This window comes from Python bivittatus, unplaced genomic scaffold (genome assembly GCF_059951505.1).
Source record: "Python bivittatus isolate LINGU-HERP-01145 unplaced genomic scaffold, Pbiv_v1 ctg000610_np1212, whole genome shotgun sequence".
NCBI classification, from domain to species: Eukaryota; Metazoa; Chordata; class Lepidosauria; order Squamata; family Pythonidae; genus Python; species Python bivittatus.
In genome coordinates, this window is record NW_028277088.1 from 16,096,017 (window position 1) to 16,108,981 (window position 12,965).

At 37.9% G+C, this 12,965-nt stretch overlaps 1 protein-coding gene across 1 annotated transcript in view; it reads left to right on the plus strand.

Moving 5' to 3' along the window:
• The window catches only part of ODAD2 (outer dynein arm docking complex subunit 2), a 78,227-nt gene that overhangs the window by 11,246 nt on the left and 54,016 nt on the right, over positions 1-12,965 (plus strand). Inside the window, exons 8-10 of the mRNA XM_007420776.2 lie at positions 3,808-4,022; positions 6,399-6,503; positions 9,758-9,902. Coding sequence (XP_007420838.1) covers positions 3,808-4,022; positions 6,399-6,503; positions 9,758-9,902 — 465 coding nt within the window. The remainder of the gene's footprint in view (positions 1-3,807; positions 4,023-6,398; positions 6,504-9,757; positions 9,903-12,965) is intronic.

A 12,965-nucleotide genomic window follows, 5' to 3' on the forward strand; every position in this document is an offset into this window, starting at 1 on the left:
GAAAGTTACTGGAACCTTAAGAAAAAAGTGACCATGTTGTCTTTGATTTCATGATATCAAGGGGAGGAAGAAAAGTCTGACTTGTATGCTGTGTTTCAAAAGAATACATTTCAGTGAATTTAAACAGATGGTTGGCCAGTTCCAGTGTCTTCATATCCTGAAGGAGAAATATATTAGGAGGGATGAGAGATCCTGTAAAACACGATATTAAAGGTATATTTGCAAACAATTCCTACTTGTAAGAAAAATGGAAGACATCTATTGGGACCAGTCTGAATACATATAGAGTTTTCTAAATTGATGCAAAGAAAAAGACATGTATAGCAAATAGCTAGGGGATGTACATTCAAAGAAGGATACAGAACAGTTGCCAGAGTCTGTAGGGATTGAATCAAAAAGCCTAAAGTGGAGAAATGCCCCAAAGAACTCAGAAAGCTTTTTCAGAAACATCAGAAAGAAGTGATTGGTAACAGGTGATAGCAAGAAGGAAGCGTTCTTAACTTGTATTTTATGTCTGCTCTAAGAAGGGAAACAAATCCCTAGCTGGCCTCACTGTGCCACTAGTGGAAGAAGGGAGCTGCAACTCAGGCTAAACAAGGAGAAGGTAAAATAACACCTAGCTAATTCAATGAACTCATGTCTCCAGGGTCAAATGAATTACATCCTATGATACTGAAAGAACTAGCAGAGGTGATTGCAGAAGCACTAACTAATTTTTGGAAAGTCCTGGAGAAACCCAGAAGACTGAAGCAGAGTAAAAGTTATCCCCGTTTTCAGAAAAAGGAAGAACAATCTGGGATATCACAGCTTGACATCTATTCTGGGCAAAGTCCTCAAGGAATTAATTAAACAGCATATTTGTGAGCACTTAGATAGGAATGCAACAGTTAGGAAGAGCTAGCTAAAGCTTGTCACAAACTAACCTTGGGATGGAAACCTCCGTACTTTGTGAGGAGCTTCCAGATCTTTATGTCGGCAGCCTCCATGTCCTCCTTTGGCCAACTCACTATACCGGCAGAGTATCTGATGACTGGCAGGGCATATGTTTTGATGGCATGGATCTTGTTCTTCCCATTGAGCTTCCCACAGTTCTTCAGGACCTGTCTTATCCTTTGGCGATGCTTAGATGTTGCTGTCTTCCTTGCTTCCTCATCATGGTTCCCATGTGACTGTGAGATACCAAGGTACTTGTAGCTGGTCTGTATGTCTGCTATGTGGCGCTGGTAGTTCCACCCCATCAGTCTTAACTACCTTCCCTCTCTTTACTACCATCCAGCCACCCTTCTCCAGTCCGAATGACATCCCAGTGTCCTCACTGTAGATCCATGTTAGGTGGATCAGCGAGTCAATGTCTCATTCACTTGAATTCATCCATGTAGAGGTGGCTGATGGTAGTTCCACTCTTGAACTTGTATCCATATCCAGTCCTTGTGATTATCTGGCTGAGGGGGTTCAAGCCTACACAGAACAGCAGCAGGGACAGTGCATCACATTGGTGTATGCCGCACTTGATGGTCCTTTGTGTGAGCTGTCTTGAGTTGATTTCCAGTATTGTCTTGCTCCAGGCATTCACAGATTCATGTGTGTGGCATTGAGTCATAGGCTTTCCTGTAGCCAATCCAGGCTATGGTCAGATTGGTCTGTGTAGACCTTGAGTCTCAGGCAACTGCTCTATCTATGAGCAACTGGTGTTTTGAGTCTGTGGTGTTGTTCCCAATGCCCTTCTGAGCTGTGCTCATGCACTGGCCCATATGGTCCTATAGCTTGGCGGCTATGATGCCTGATAGGACTTTCCATGTTGTGGGGAGGCAAGTTATTGGCTGGTAGTTGGATGGTGCTGTTCCCTTGTGAGGCTCTTTCATGATCAGCACTGTCCTTCCTCGTGTAGCCAGTGTGGGTGGGAGCCTGCTGCTAGCAGCTGGTTCATCTGTGCTGCTAGGTGTTTGTGCACTGCTGTTAGTTTCTTTACCCAGTAGATGTGGATCATGTCTGGGCCAGGAGCTGTCCAGCTCTTCATGTTCTTGACCCAATGTTGGATGTCTGCTATTGCCTTTGTTTAGCAGTCACTAGGGCTTCAGATGGAGTCAGGCCTTTGTATTTTTTCAGTAGCCAAGTCTTATCCTTACTCTCCACACCCTGCCATAGTTCCACCAGCTGACTAACTTCAAGTTGCCTTGATCTTAGTCTCCAACCTCATTTTCCGGGGGGGAGGGGAATGTACTGCTGTTCTTTTTGATTGTGTAGGCAAACATCTCCAGGATTACAATGGCTGTAGCATATACCAGTTCATTGGTTTGAGTTATGGTGGTAGTAGGGATTGTCCTGAGGGCTCTCTTGGCATATTCTAGCATACTATCTGATGGTATTTCTCCACTGAGCCTTGGTAATCAGTCTCAAGTGTTGACTGTAGCTAGTTTATCCATGATCTTATGCCTCATATCAGCTGCTGGGCTCTGTAATGCAGGGGGTGGCAGTGACATTCCAGCCTCAAGTGGTGGCTGCACATCCAGTTGTTCTTCTGGGTCTTCTTGAGTCTGGGATGTAATATGTAGTTGGTCTATCTCAAGTTGTGAGAGTAGCTTCCTCTTCACTATGTTGAAACATTGGGTAACTAGCTGTTTCTCAGTCAGTGTGGATGTAGGTCTTCTGTTCATCCATAGTTCCCTCATACATTTCATATATTCCCTCTCATTAGGTCTACTCTAGTAGTAGCATTCCATCAATTCCGGGCTGTCTTGTCTCATCCGTGCATGGTTTGTTCCAGTAGCCCACTTATCATCAGATAGTCCTGGTTCCCCAACATCTGGAGTGAACCTTGTTAATCTGGGCGACGTCCAAGCCCACATGACTGTCTTAGTTTGTGTCGTTCTCATGTCCGAGGTAGGCAGGTGAAGCATTAGAGGGTCTTTGCCCAAGGACTCCTACTGGTAAGTAGGTACAAGCTGGGATTTAAACCCTGGTCTCCTGCATCAAAGGGTGGTGCTCTAACCACTATACTACCCAGCCGCTATATATGTATCAGGATAAAAATATTATTAGATATTTGATTTGAAAATACCATGCATTATTGTGCTCAAAGGTATATAGCAAAATGTGAAAGAAGAATATATATTTAAAATAGTTATTGTCTAAAATATAACCTAGTTCATATGTTAGTATTTTAGAGAAATTCAACATTTGGAATCTCAATTTTATGTGACTCAGTGGCTTCCTTGTTAGCCCTAAGTATCCCAAACATAATCTAACAAGTTAGCATGGAAAATACTAACTTCCACTTGTTGCTTAGACAAGTAAGTTTAGATTTTCTTGGTTTTCAAATAACATATTAAATATTGTGAGATAATGCATATTCTGGTAAAATGCTCAGCAATATTTAGCACACTTTTTATTTTCAATAAGAGTCTCACATTTGTTTCCATTACAGATCTTTGCTATAGATCAATCCTTTTCTTCTGAACTGAGGCTTAAGATTTTAGCAGCAAAGTAACTGGTTATCTATCTACATAAATATCTGCTCTGCAGTTGATGTAACAAAAGTTATTTATTAGCAATGTATATTCTTTCTCAGATAATTAACTAGGATTTTAGGTAATAATTGTGTTTCTTAAGATACAGGGTCAATTTTTAATTTTTTAATCAAAAAATTACTTTGTAGGACTATCTTTTTTTTAAATCAAGAAGCACAGTGGACAACCTTCGTATGCCAAGAAAACCAATCTACCTAGACATCCTCTGATTTACTAATTTCTTAGCATGTTTTATTCATTTGGAAATATGATTTTTCCAAACATTTTTGTCTTTTATTAGAAATATACATTTTTTGATGAACCGAAGTATGAAAAGCATTATCAACATATGGAAGCAGTTGAGGCAGATGAATATGCCCAAGCCCCAAAATTTTACGACTATGCAGAAAAGAATGTATTTGAAAAGCCTAAGAGTCCTCTTGTAAAAAGTAAACCTCCTGACAGCAAGAAATTAGAACCATCTCTTAAGTGGAAGACTACACCAGGCTCTCGAGAGTATGTAATTCTTTTAGCTTTTTTGACAAATATAATTAATTAACATGAATCTTTGCAAAATAATGCTATTGTCATTATTTAAAAACATATGAAATTGAGCAAAGTTGCTATATTTTAAAAGTTCTGTTTAAATAAATTGTGCTTCCCAATGATGTCTTTTTTCCTGATTTTGTGACTCTTCAGCAATTAGAAATGTTTGTATCCAAAACATATTTCTTCATTTCAAGTACATGCCCTAAACACAGGCACAGAATTTGGAAAAGTGGGTAAAAATGACATATCAATATGATTTAGAATGGAGCTTTTAGGATCCAAGAGGTAAACTCACAACTTCAAACATGGAAGACATCAAATTCTCACATTTGACAAGCAGTTTAATGACACCTTGAAATGTACTGCTTTGTAATCAGCGAGTCTGGCTGGTTGTTACATTTGTATCCTATTTTCTCTTGGCAGTACAAGGCAGAATATGTTTCTTTCTCTCTCTCCTTCCCTTTTGTTAAGGAAGGGGGGGGTGAAGATTGAGAAGTATAACTGGACCAAGGTCCCTTCCCAAGACAGTAGTGATTTGAACTTTGCTCTCCACAGTCTGATATTCTAATGATTACACCACACCAGGTCCTTTACGAGTTATCATTTCACACAGAGAGCAGGAGCTGTGCAGACAACATAGGGAGTGTTTTGCTCAAACAGCAAGTCTGTCATGTTGATAATTGGCAACTTGGCTATCCATAAGCTGACTTCTGGGTTGAAATCCCAGCTAGAGCCAATCAAAGTAGAAGGCAGGAGGACCAATCGGCTTGGGCTACAAGCTTAAAGAAAATCTCAGAATCAGAGTCGCTGGGAGTTAGGTGGCATATACATTTAATAAATTATTGTTGGTCGCACAGTCAGCCAGATGTTTAGTCTGGATTTGGCATTATTATCCACCTATCAAGTCCTTTCCAAGGCAGATGATGATGATGATGATGATGATGATGATGATGATGATGATGACTTATTTAGACCCATGCCATTTTTTTCCCTCTGGATCTCTAAGGGCTCCTGATCCCATTTTCATGACTGGGTAATATATACAACAGAATAGTCAAGAGAAAAAAATAAAAACCAAATCCAGAAGCCCAACAACAGTAGAATTCAAATGTATTGGTATCAGTTGTATAAGTTATAAGATAATTAAACAAATATCTCTTCATCGGCGTTACCATTCTGCAAAGCACTAGTTTAATTGCTCCTTTTGAAACAAAACTCTTAACAAAATTAATGTTCTGGGACTATTAGCAAGAGACTGATATGGCATAAAAATTAGGGGTAGAGGAGAGAAGCAGGTGGCCCTCCAGATATGTTGGACTCCAGTAACTATTGGTCAGCATACCCATGGTCTAGGGCAGTGCTGTCCAAACTTGGCCACTTTAAGATGAGTGGACTTCAACTCCCAGAATTCCCCAGCCAGCAATGCCAAGTTTGGCCAAGTTTGGACAACACTGGTCTAGGGATTATAGGAGCTTTTGAGGGCCTCAGTTTGTCCGGCCTAGCTTGTATATCTTTGAAAGATGTTCAGGGGAATCTAAAGATTTAATATAGCAAGACTTATGATGAAAAGCACAATTCAGAGGCTTTAGTATAACCACGTTTTGTCCATGATAACCAATTGGCTTGCTTAGAGGAAGAAATATTCTGTATATACATTAAAAATGTATTACAAAATTTAATTATTTCTGTGTACAATCTACAGTTTTGCTGTGATAGTATATTCAGCACCAGTGATCATTAGTTGCAATGCCTCATCAGTTAAGTTCAAGAAAGGTCACAGAAAGGATATAATATGATGTGCTTATGACTCTTGTCAGATATATATTACCTGTTGCAACAGTAGCAATAGTTATCCATACAGGTTGTGAATTGCACCATAACCTGAAATGCATTATTGGAACATTAATATTTTCACTGTACTTCTTGCCCTGCTTCACACAAATGTCTGTTAATGGTAATTTTGAAAAGTCAAATCAAAAGCTGCTGTAAAAAAAAAAAGTTGAAGGGGAAAAAAAAGCAGAGTCCAGATCTGCTTTTAATATTAAAATGCCATGACCGTAATCCGAGGAAGAATTAATAAGGCATAGGTCCACTAAAATCATTAGGTTTATTCTTTGCTGCACAAGTCAGCTGAATTATGGTCTATTTATAATCCTAGATTCAGGAAATGTTGCTGATAATTGATGATGGCATCAGTTCTTTAAGTGTCTTTAACAGATTCTTCAATCTTTAAATGATGTGACATTAATCAGTTTTAGTCTTTAATTAGTTCAGAAATTAGAACATTTATTATATATTCATTATACCTTTAATTGTCAAGTAACAAATATTAAATCTTTTTAGAGGCAAAGCAGCAAAAAAACATGTTTTTGATGAAAAAGAAGACAAGCATGCTACTCCAGAAAGCAAGAAAAGATCTAGTGCAACACCAACGACCTCTCTTAAAAGGTACATAGTCTTAAATAGTATGTAAATAATGCATAGTTTTCTTTTCCTTGAATTAAAATAATTATTTTCCCTCATAAACAAGATAACTACAAATGGTTTCAGCATCTCAAATGAGCAAGCTAAAATGATCTAATTGTATTTTGATGGATTTATTTAATTTTTTCTAGAATATTTTTATGCACAGGAGTTTGTAAAATCAGTGTTATCATCTTCAGTGTTATCAAATCTTACTTAGTAAGTTTTCAAATGGAAAATTTTCTGGTATTCCCACTTCTCTGCATGACCAAACAGGGAACTCCCAAGCTGAAAATATAAACCTGTTGGTTCTGGCAGGATTATCTTATACTTGCATCTGCTACCATTTTTCCAATCACAGTCAGAGAAACGATGATTGCTTGGCTTATTGTACAAGTAACTTGGCTCTTGATAGACATTTCCTTAGCTCACATTTCTTAAGCAGGGTACAGCAACAGATCTTAGTTTTGAACAGTTTTGCCCTGAAATTTAAATACCCATTCCAAGAGGTTTATGTTTTGTTTTGTTTTTATTTTTAGTAATCTCTCTTTCTGTCTTCTTTAATGTTTTGGGACCAAGTAAGTATCAAAATCTGAAAAGCAAACAAACACATCCATTCCAAGAACTTTCATAGTCAGTCACATTGTTTCTCCAATTTCACAGTCTTCATCAGCAGAAAATCATGCAAGTTCAAACAAATGATTTTAATTTTTCCACTCTGTGTCAGGCAGTGGATTATGTAAACTTGATGTGATTCAGTTCATTATAGAACCTAGCTAATTTGACTATAAAGTAGATAAGAATTTATATCTGTTAATGAGAATATTTATGCACAGTTTTGTATGCCAGTTTTATAAAATAATAGCATAATACTACAGTGAGAATTCAAATCAAATTAGATATGATACATACAGGTAGTCCTCAACTTACAACCACAATTGGAACTGGAATTTCTATCACTAAGTGATGTGGTCATAAAGCGAGATGTCACGTGACCACATCGCTTAGGGACAGCACTCCCCATTGCCATCATTAAGAGAATTCCACTGGTCGTTAGCTAAGAACCTACCCCAATCCAAGCTGTTCTAGGCTTGGTCCCTCACAGCCTTGAGACTCAGTAAGATAAGGGACTGCCTCTAACTCACACCACCTGCCTATCTCCCCCCATCTCTGCCCTTTTGGCCACCCTGCACCCTGCCTTGTGGGGTGGCAAGCAGCCCCAGAACTGTGCGGCTCTGGGGCTGCTTGCCATGCTGCAGGTCAGGGACTTCTTGGCCCTCCTTCCCCCTTCACTTGCATGCACCAGTACCCTCCTTCCCTCTGCTCGTTCGCATGCACCAGCACCCTCCTTCCCCCTTCACTTGCATGCACCAGAGCCCTCCTCCCCTCCTTCACTTGCTTGAGGACTCTCCAGGGGCACTTCCAGGTGCAGAAAGACTCTCCAGGGGTGCTTCCAGTATGTGCTCTGCAGCTCACATTGGAAGCTGCTGGCCATTCATGACGCTTTCTCCTTCTTCCTACAAAGCCCCAGAGCCGCAGCACAGTGCAAAAGGGGTGCGGTGTGTGCAAGTGAGTGAAGCAGGAAGGAGGGTGCTAGTGTGTGTGAGCAAGGGAAGGAGGGTGTGGTGCGTGCGTGTAAGTGAATGAAGGGGAAGGAGGGCCAAGAAGCCCCTGAGCCACAGCGTGGCAAGCAGCCCCAGAACTGTGCAGTTCTGGGTCTGCTTACCACCCGACAAGGCAGTGTGCATGGCGGCCAAAAGGGCAGAGATGGGGAGATAGGCGGGTGGGGGGAAGGAGGGTGTGGTGCATATGAGCAAAGAAAGGCGGGGGGGACTTACCCAAGCAACTTTTGATCTCCCCTGCTGGCTTCCCCATTGACTTTGTTTGTGGGAAGCTGGCAGGGAAGTTTACAAATAGCAATCACATGAATGGGTGAACCTGTTGCCAAATGTGAACTGGTTGCCAAGTGCCCAGATTGCAATCATGTGACCATGGGGGCACTGCAACAGCTGTAACTTTGGAGACCAGTCATCACTTCAGAGACCAGTCATAAGTCGATTTTTTCCATTTTTTCAGCACTGTTGTAACTTTGAACAGTTAATGAATGGTCGTAAGTTGAAGACTACCCATAAGACACATATAATGTCTTCTGATAATTTTTTAAGTATTATTATGTTGTAAGAGAATGTTCTAAATGTAATTGAAACCACAAAAAGCAGGAAGGATGCTTTATCCTTCCCCTTTTGCAAGCTGTTTTCCCAGTGAAAGTTGCACATACATTAATCCTCCAGTTGTTTTTCCACATGAAGAAGAAAACATATTTTTGGCTTCAGAGATAAGGTACTTGACTTTAGAAATTTGTTCAAGAAAATGGCCTTTGAAAAAGAAGTCAATCCATTTCCCCAATTCCTCACTCTACAACTATACTGAAAGCAATAATAAAAAACTGGAGATAGTTTGTCCATAAGAGATGATAATCTAGCCTCTCTCAACCTCATCTCACCACATTGAATATGGTAAAAATACTGATCTACCTCATATTTTCTTAACAGTCACTCAGAAAAATTATTTTATTATATTGATCAATTTATACGGCTGCCCATCTTAAACATATGACAAAACATATGACACTTGGCAGCTAACAGGAAATAAAAACAAGATGTATACCTTGTTTATAATCTCTCATCATAAAGTTTAATATTAAAGTGTGCAGGAGAGAGTGATCCAACAGTATAAATGGTTTCTGTCTAAATAGATGCTAGTTTCTATTATGAATTGTATAGAATTAAAAAAGGATTTGGGAAATGTGAGAGCATGTGCACAGCACCTCTTTAAAGCAGAGGTGTCTTTTTTCCAGTAGCCAAAAGAAATGTGTGGCTTTTTTAATGAAATGTTTGAAGACATAATTGCATTAATAAGTTGGCTCATTAAAGAGCTGCATCTTGTTTTCAGACTTACTTGGAAGTCTGAAAAAAGACATTGCTGTTTTAAAGAGGTGCTGCAGTTGTATTCTCATTTGTTATAGAGCACCTTTTCCAAATCATTTTCAAAGCACCTACAGGCTGAATGGATTATTCCCATCTCAGTGTGGTTTGCATTAAGTTTCTGTCTTAGACTTAATAACAACAATTTCACATTCATATGCTTATGGGTTGTGCTTTTGGCTTAATCTGTCCATAATTTCTAGCTGTGATTCTCCCTTTCTTGCTCTACTTTTCCTTCTTTTATTTTTGGTTTAGTAAACCCCCACCAAAAATTGAAGATGTGAGTGAAAGTTCTTCTGAGAGTGAAGAAGAGGATGAACAGCCTGAACGCCATCAGGAAATTAACACTGATTTGCCATCAGAATATTGGCAGATTCAAAAATTAGTGAAATATATAAAGGTAAAGAAACTTTAATTTTGGGGAAAGACTGCAAAAAACAACATTGTTTCTATTCTAATTAAATTATAAATTCAAAATTCTTATTCCAGAATCTCTTCATTTTCTTTTTATTTCTCTAATGAGTTTACATCCAAAATCTTTTTGAACCTCTGTTGTAGCAAATCTATAGAATACCTTTTAGTGGGTTTAATTATAGCAATACACTTTCAGCCCAACATATTATAGGTGTCCTCAGACAAGTTATCCAGTGGAACTTATAACAAAGAATTGAAATATTAAATATTCTTGTTCAGGATTCCAGCCAGCCAATACATTTTGCCATCTTTCAGAATATTGCATTAAATTCCTCATTGATTGATTGATTGATTGATTGATTGAATTTATATAGGTATCCATGTCAGTCAAATGTCTCCAGCAGCCTTCAAAGTTGTGACAGTGAGAAAAACACCAAAGTAATATCTTCACCTAACAGTAACCATATCAGGTCTCTATGCATGAAGGTTTTTCAGCAGTTTGGAACTAGGCCCTTCTGATCACATGATGTTGCCTCGCTTTGAGGGCCAATTTTATTTTTTCTCACTCTGCCGGGGTTTATTTATCTTTGTAATTTCATCTTGAGTGTCCTATAGATTTAGATGACCACTGCATGGGTTTTGTCTTTATACACAATTCCTTGCTGGATTGTGTTTGTACATATGAACCATGTTGTACTTATGTAATAACATAATTTCAAAAGACTAATTATGAAAGATTTAATTATGCTTTCAGATTTGAGCCAAACACTGAAAAGAAGCAACTTGACTCTAATGGTTCTTGCTTCTGATGTGGCTCTTCCAGTAACGAGGGATTCAGATAGCCACACTAGTTACAAAAAACTTGACTTGTTTATTATAATATATAAAAGCAAAAAGAATATTTTCAATAAAAACAAAGTTGCACACTGTATCAATTTAATTGCTATGATGAAAAACAAAAGAATTTATTGTCTTAAAAAAATCAAGAATTCTTTATTTGTTTCATTTTACTGAATTATCCACAAGTTGCTTGTGAAAATGCCATAGAGGAATTTCTATTAAATTTAAATAATATGACATATTATTTGGAAGACTGGAAAAAACAGTAGACTTGTTCTCTCTACATGTTTATATAATTAATTCCAGAACGCTTCTGCTTGAATATGGGAAATATATTAAAATAGCATTAGGTTTTGAGTAAAACATTTATCTTGTATTAATAAGCTAGCAAATAACACACACAGTACCCATGGGTGGTCATTTCATCTTTTAAATTATTTTCTTTTACAATGAACTTTAATGTTTGTACTTACTGTTTTTGAGTATTGTTTTAAATTGTTTTTATTTAAGATTGTTTTTGGCTGTTCCTTTGTAAATCACTCTGGGTTCCATCAGAAGGAAAAATAGTGTAGCATTATTATCATCATCATCATCAGTCCCATATCAGTTCAGAGTGACAAATTAATATTCTGCAGATGGACAACAACAAATACAAATGTACATTATGTAGAAATATCTTCTCCCTTCCTTCTACAAATGCAATGAAATATAAATAGAGATTTGTAAGCTCCAAGAGAAAAATGGCAATAGTTATGCTGTAATGTCCTTGGAGTTTTTCAGTGTTTCTAATTAGATGATGTATCCATCACTGAAGCTTTCCAAAATAAATGCTTGCCACTCGTTATCTATTTGGATGAAGACCTGCATAATCAAGAAGTAGAAGTGAATTGCTTTAGACTGACTTACAAAAAAATAAAAATAAAGCATCAGACATGTCTTATATACGCCCATAAATGTCAACAGTTACAAAAGACTTTTTAATTTGTTTCATGCTTTTTGTTGGAAGTTTTTAAAATAACGTATGATGTTGCTGGATCAAATTAGCTACTCAGATAACAGCTGGAAAAGTGACTTATAATGGGTTGTATTAGAAAGATTTTTTAAATGATCTATTAAACATAGGCAGTAATATCATTGTTCATGAAAATAGGAAAAGAATGGAAAAGAAAAAAGTGAACTCTTCAAGGCAAAAATGGGCTAGAGGAAGGAAAAAATAAAATAAAGCTGGCCTTTCAAACTCTGTTATTGGTTGATCAGGAAAATGTCTTACATTGTAATTACAGAAATAAAGACTTAACCACATGGAGAAAAAAACTGAAAAGTAATAGATAATAAGAAAATATAATCAGTAATACACCAGCTAAACTGTATACCTAACAAAGCAGAAGTAGCCATGTTGACCAAGAGCAAAAATATAACATTCTGGCACAGCTATGTCTTAAATACAGTCCTATGTTGATCAGAAAGGAAGATGACCCTGATTCAAAATGATCCCCCCCCCCAAAAAAACCCCAAAAAATAGACAAGAAAAGAATTATTAACACAGACAAAAATCCAGTTCCTCCGCTTTTCAACCTAGAGTTGCTGCTCTGGCTGCAAGCAGTCCTGTAGATTACCTCCTTCAAATAAAAGTCTGTATTTGGCACTCTTGAATTTATGTACAGTATGCATGTGTATGTTTAGGTATGTGTATATGTAATGCTCAAAGAAGCCACATTCCATCGAAGAACAGGGACAGGATAAAATAATGAATATTAATTGAATACTGATTAAAATTGCCTGTTAAATAAGGTGCTACTTTATAAGGATGGTCCACCATTTTCATGTGCCAAGACTTATCTCTCATACACACACTCTCACACACAGAAACACACAGTCACATATACAAACTCCTTTCTATTGAAAGAGGAAAAAAATACTGTTTCTGGGCCATCCATATCGCCTTGGAGTTCTGACTGCAGACTTTGCCATCCTGTTTTCCAACATCCATTGAAGAAAGTTGCTGTGTGTGAGTTTAACAGGACTGACCATGCTGGGAAGCAATTCTGCCCAATCAGATGGTTGTAGGTTGTGCTGGGATTTTTGCTTTCCTCCTAGGTAGATAAGCCATTCTACCATAACTGATTAGCATTCCCTCCGGCTAACCAATAGGAGAGTGCAAAGAACACTGTTTAATCTTACCCCTCCTTTGAGCCATCATAATTCTCCT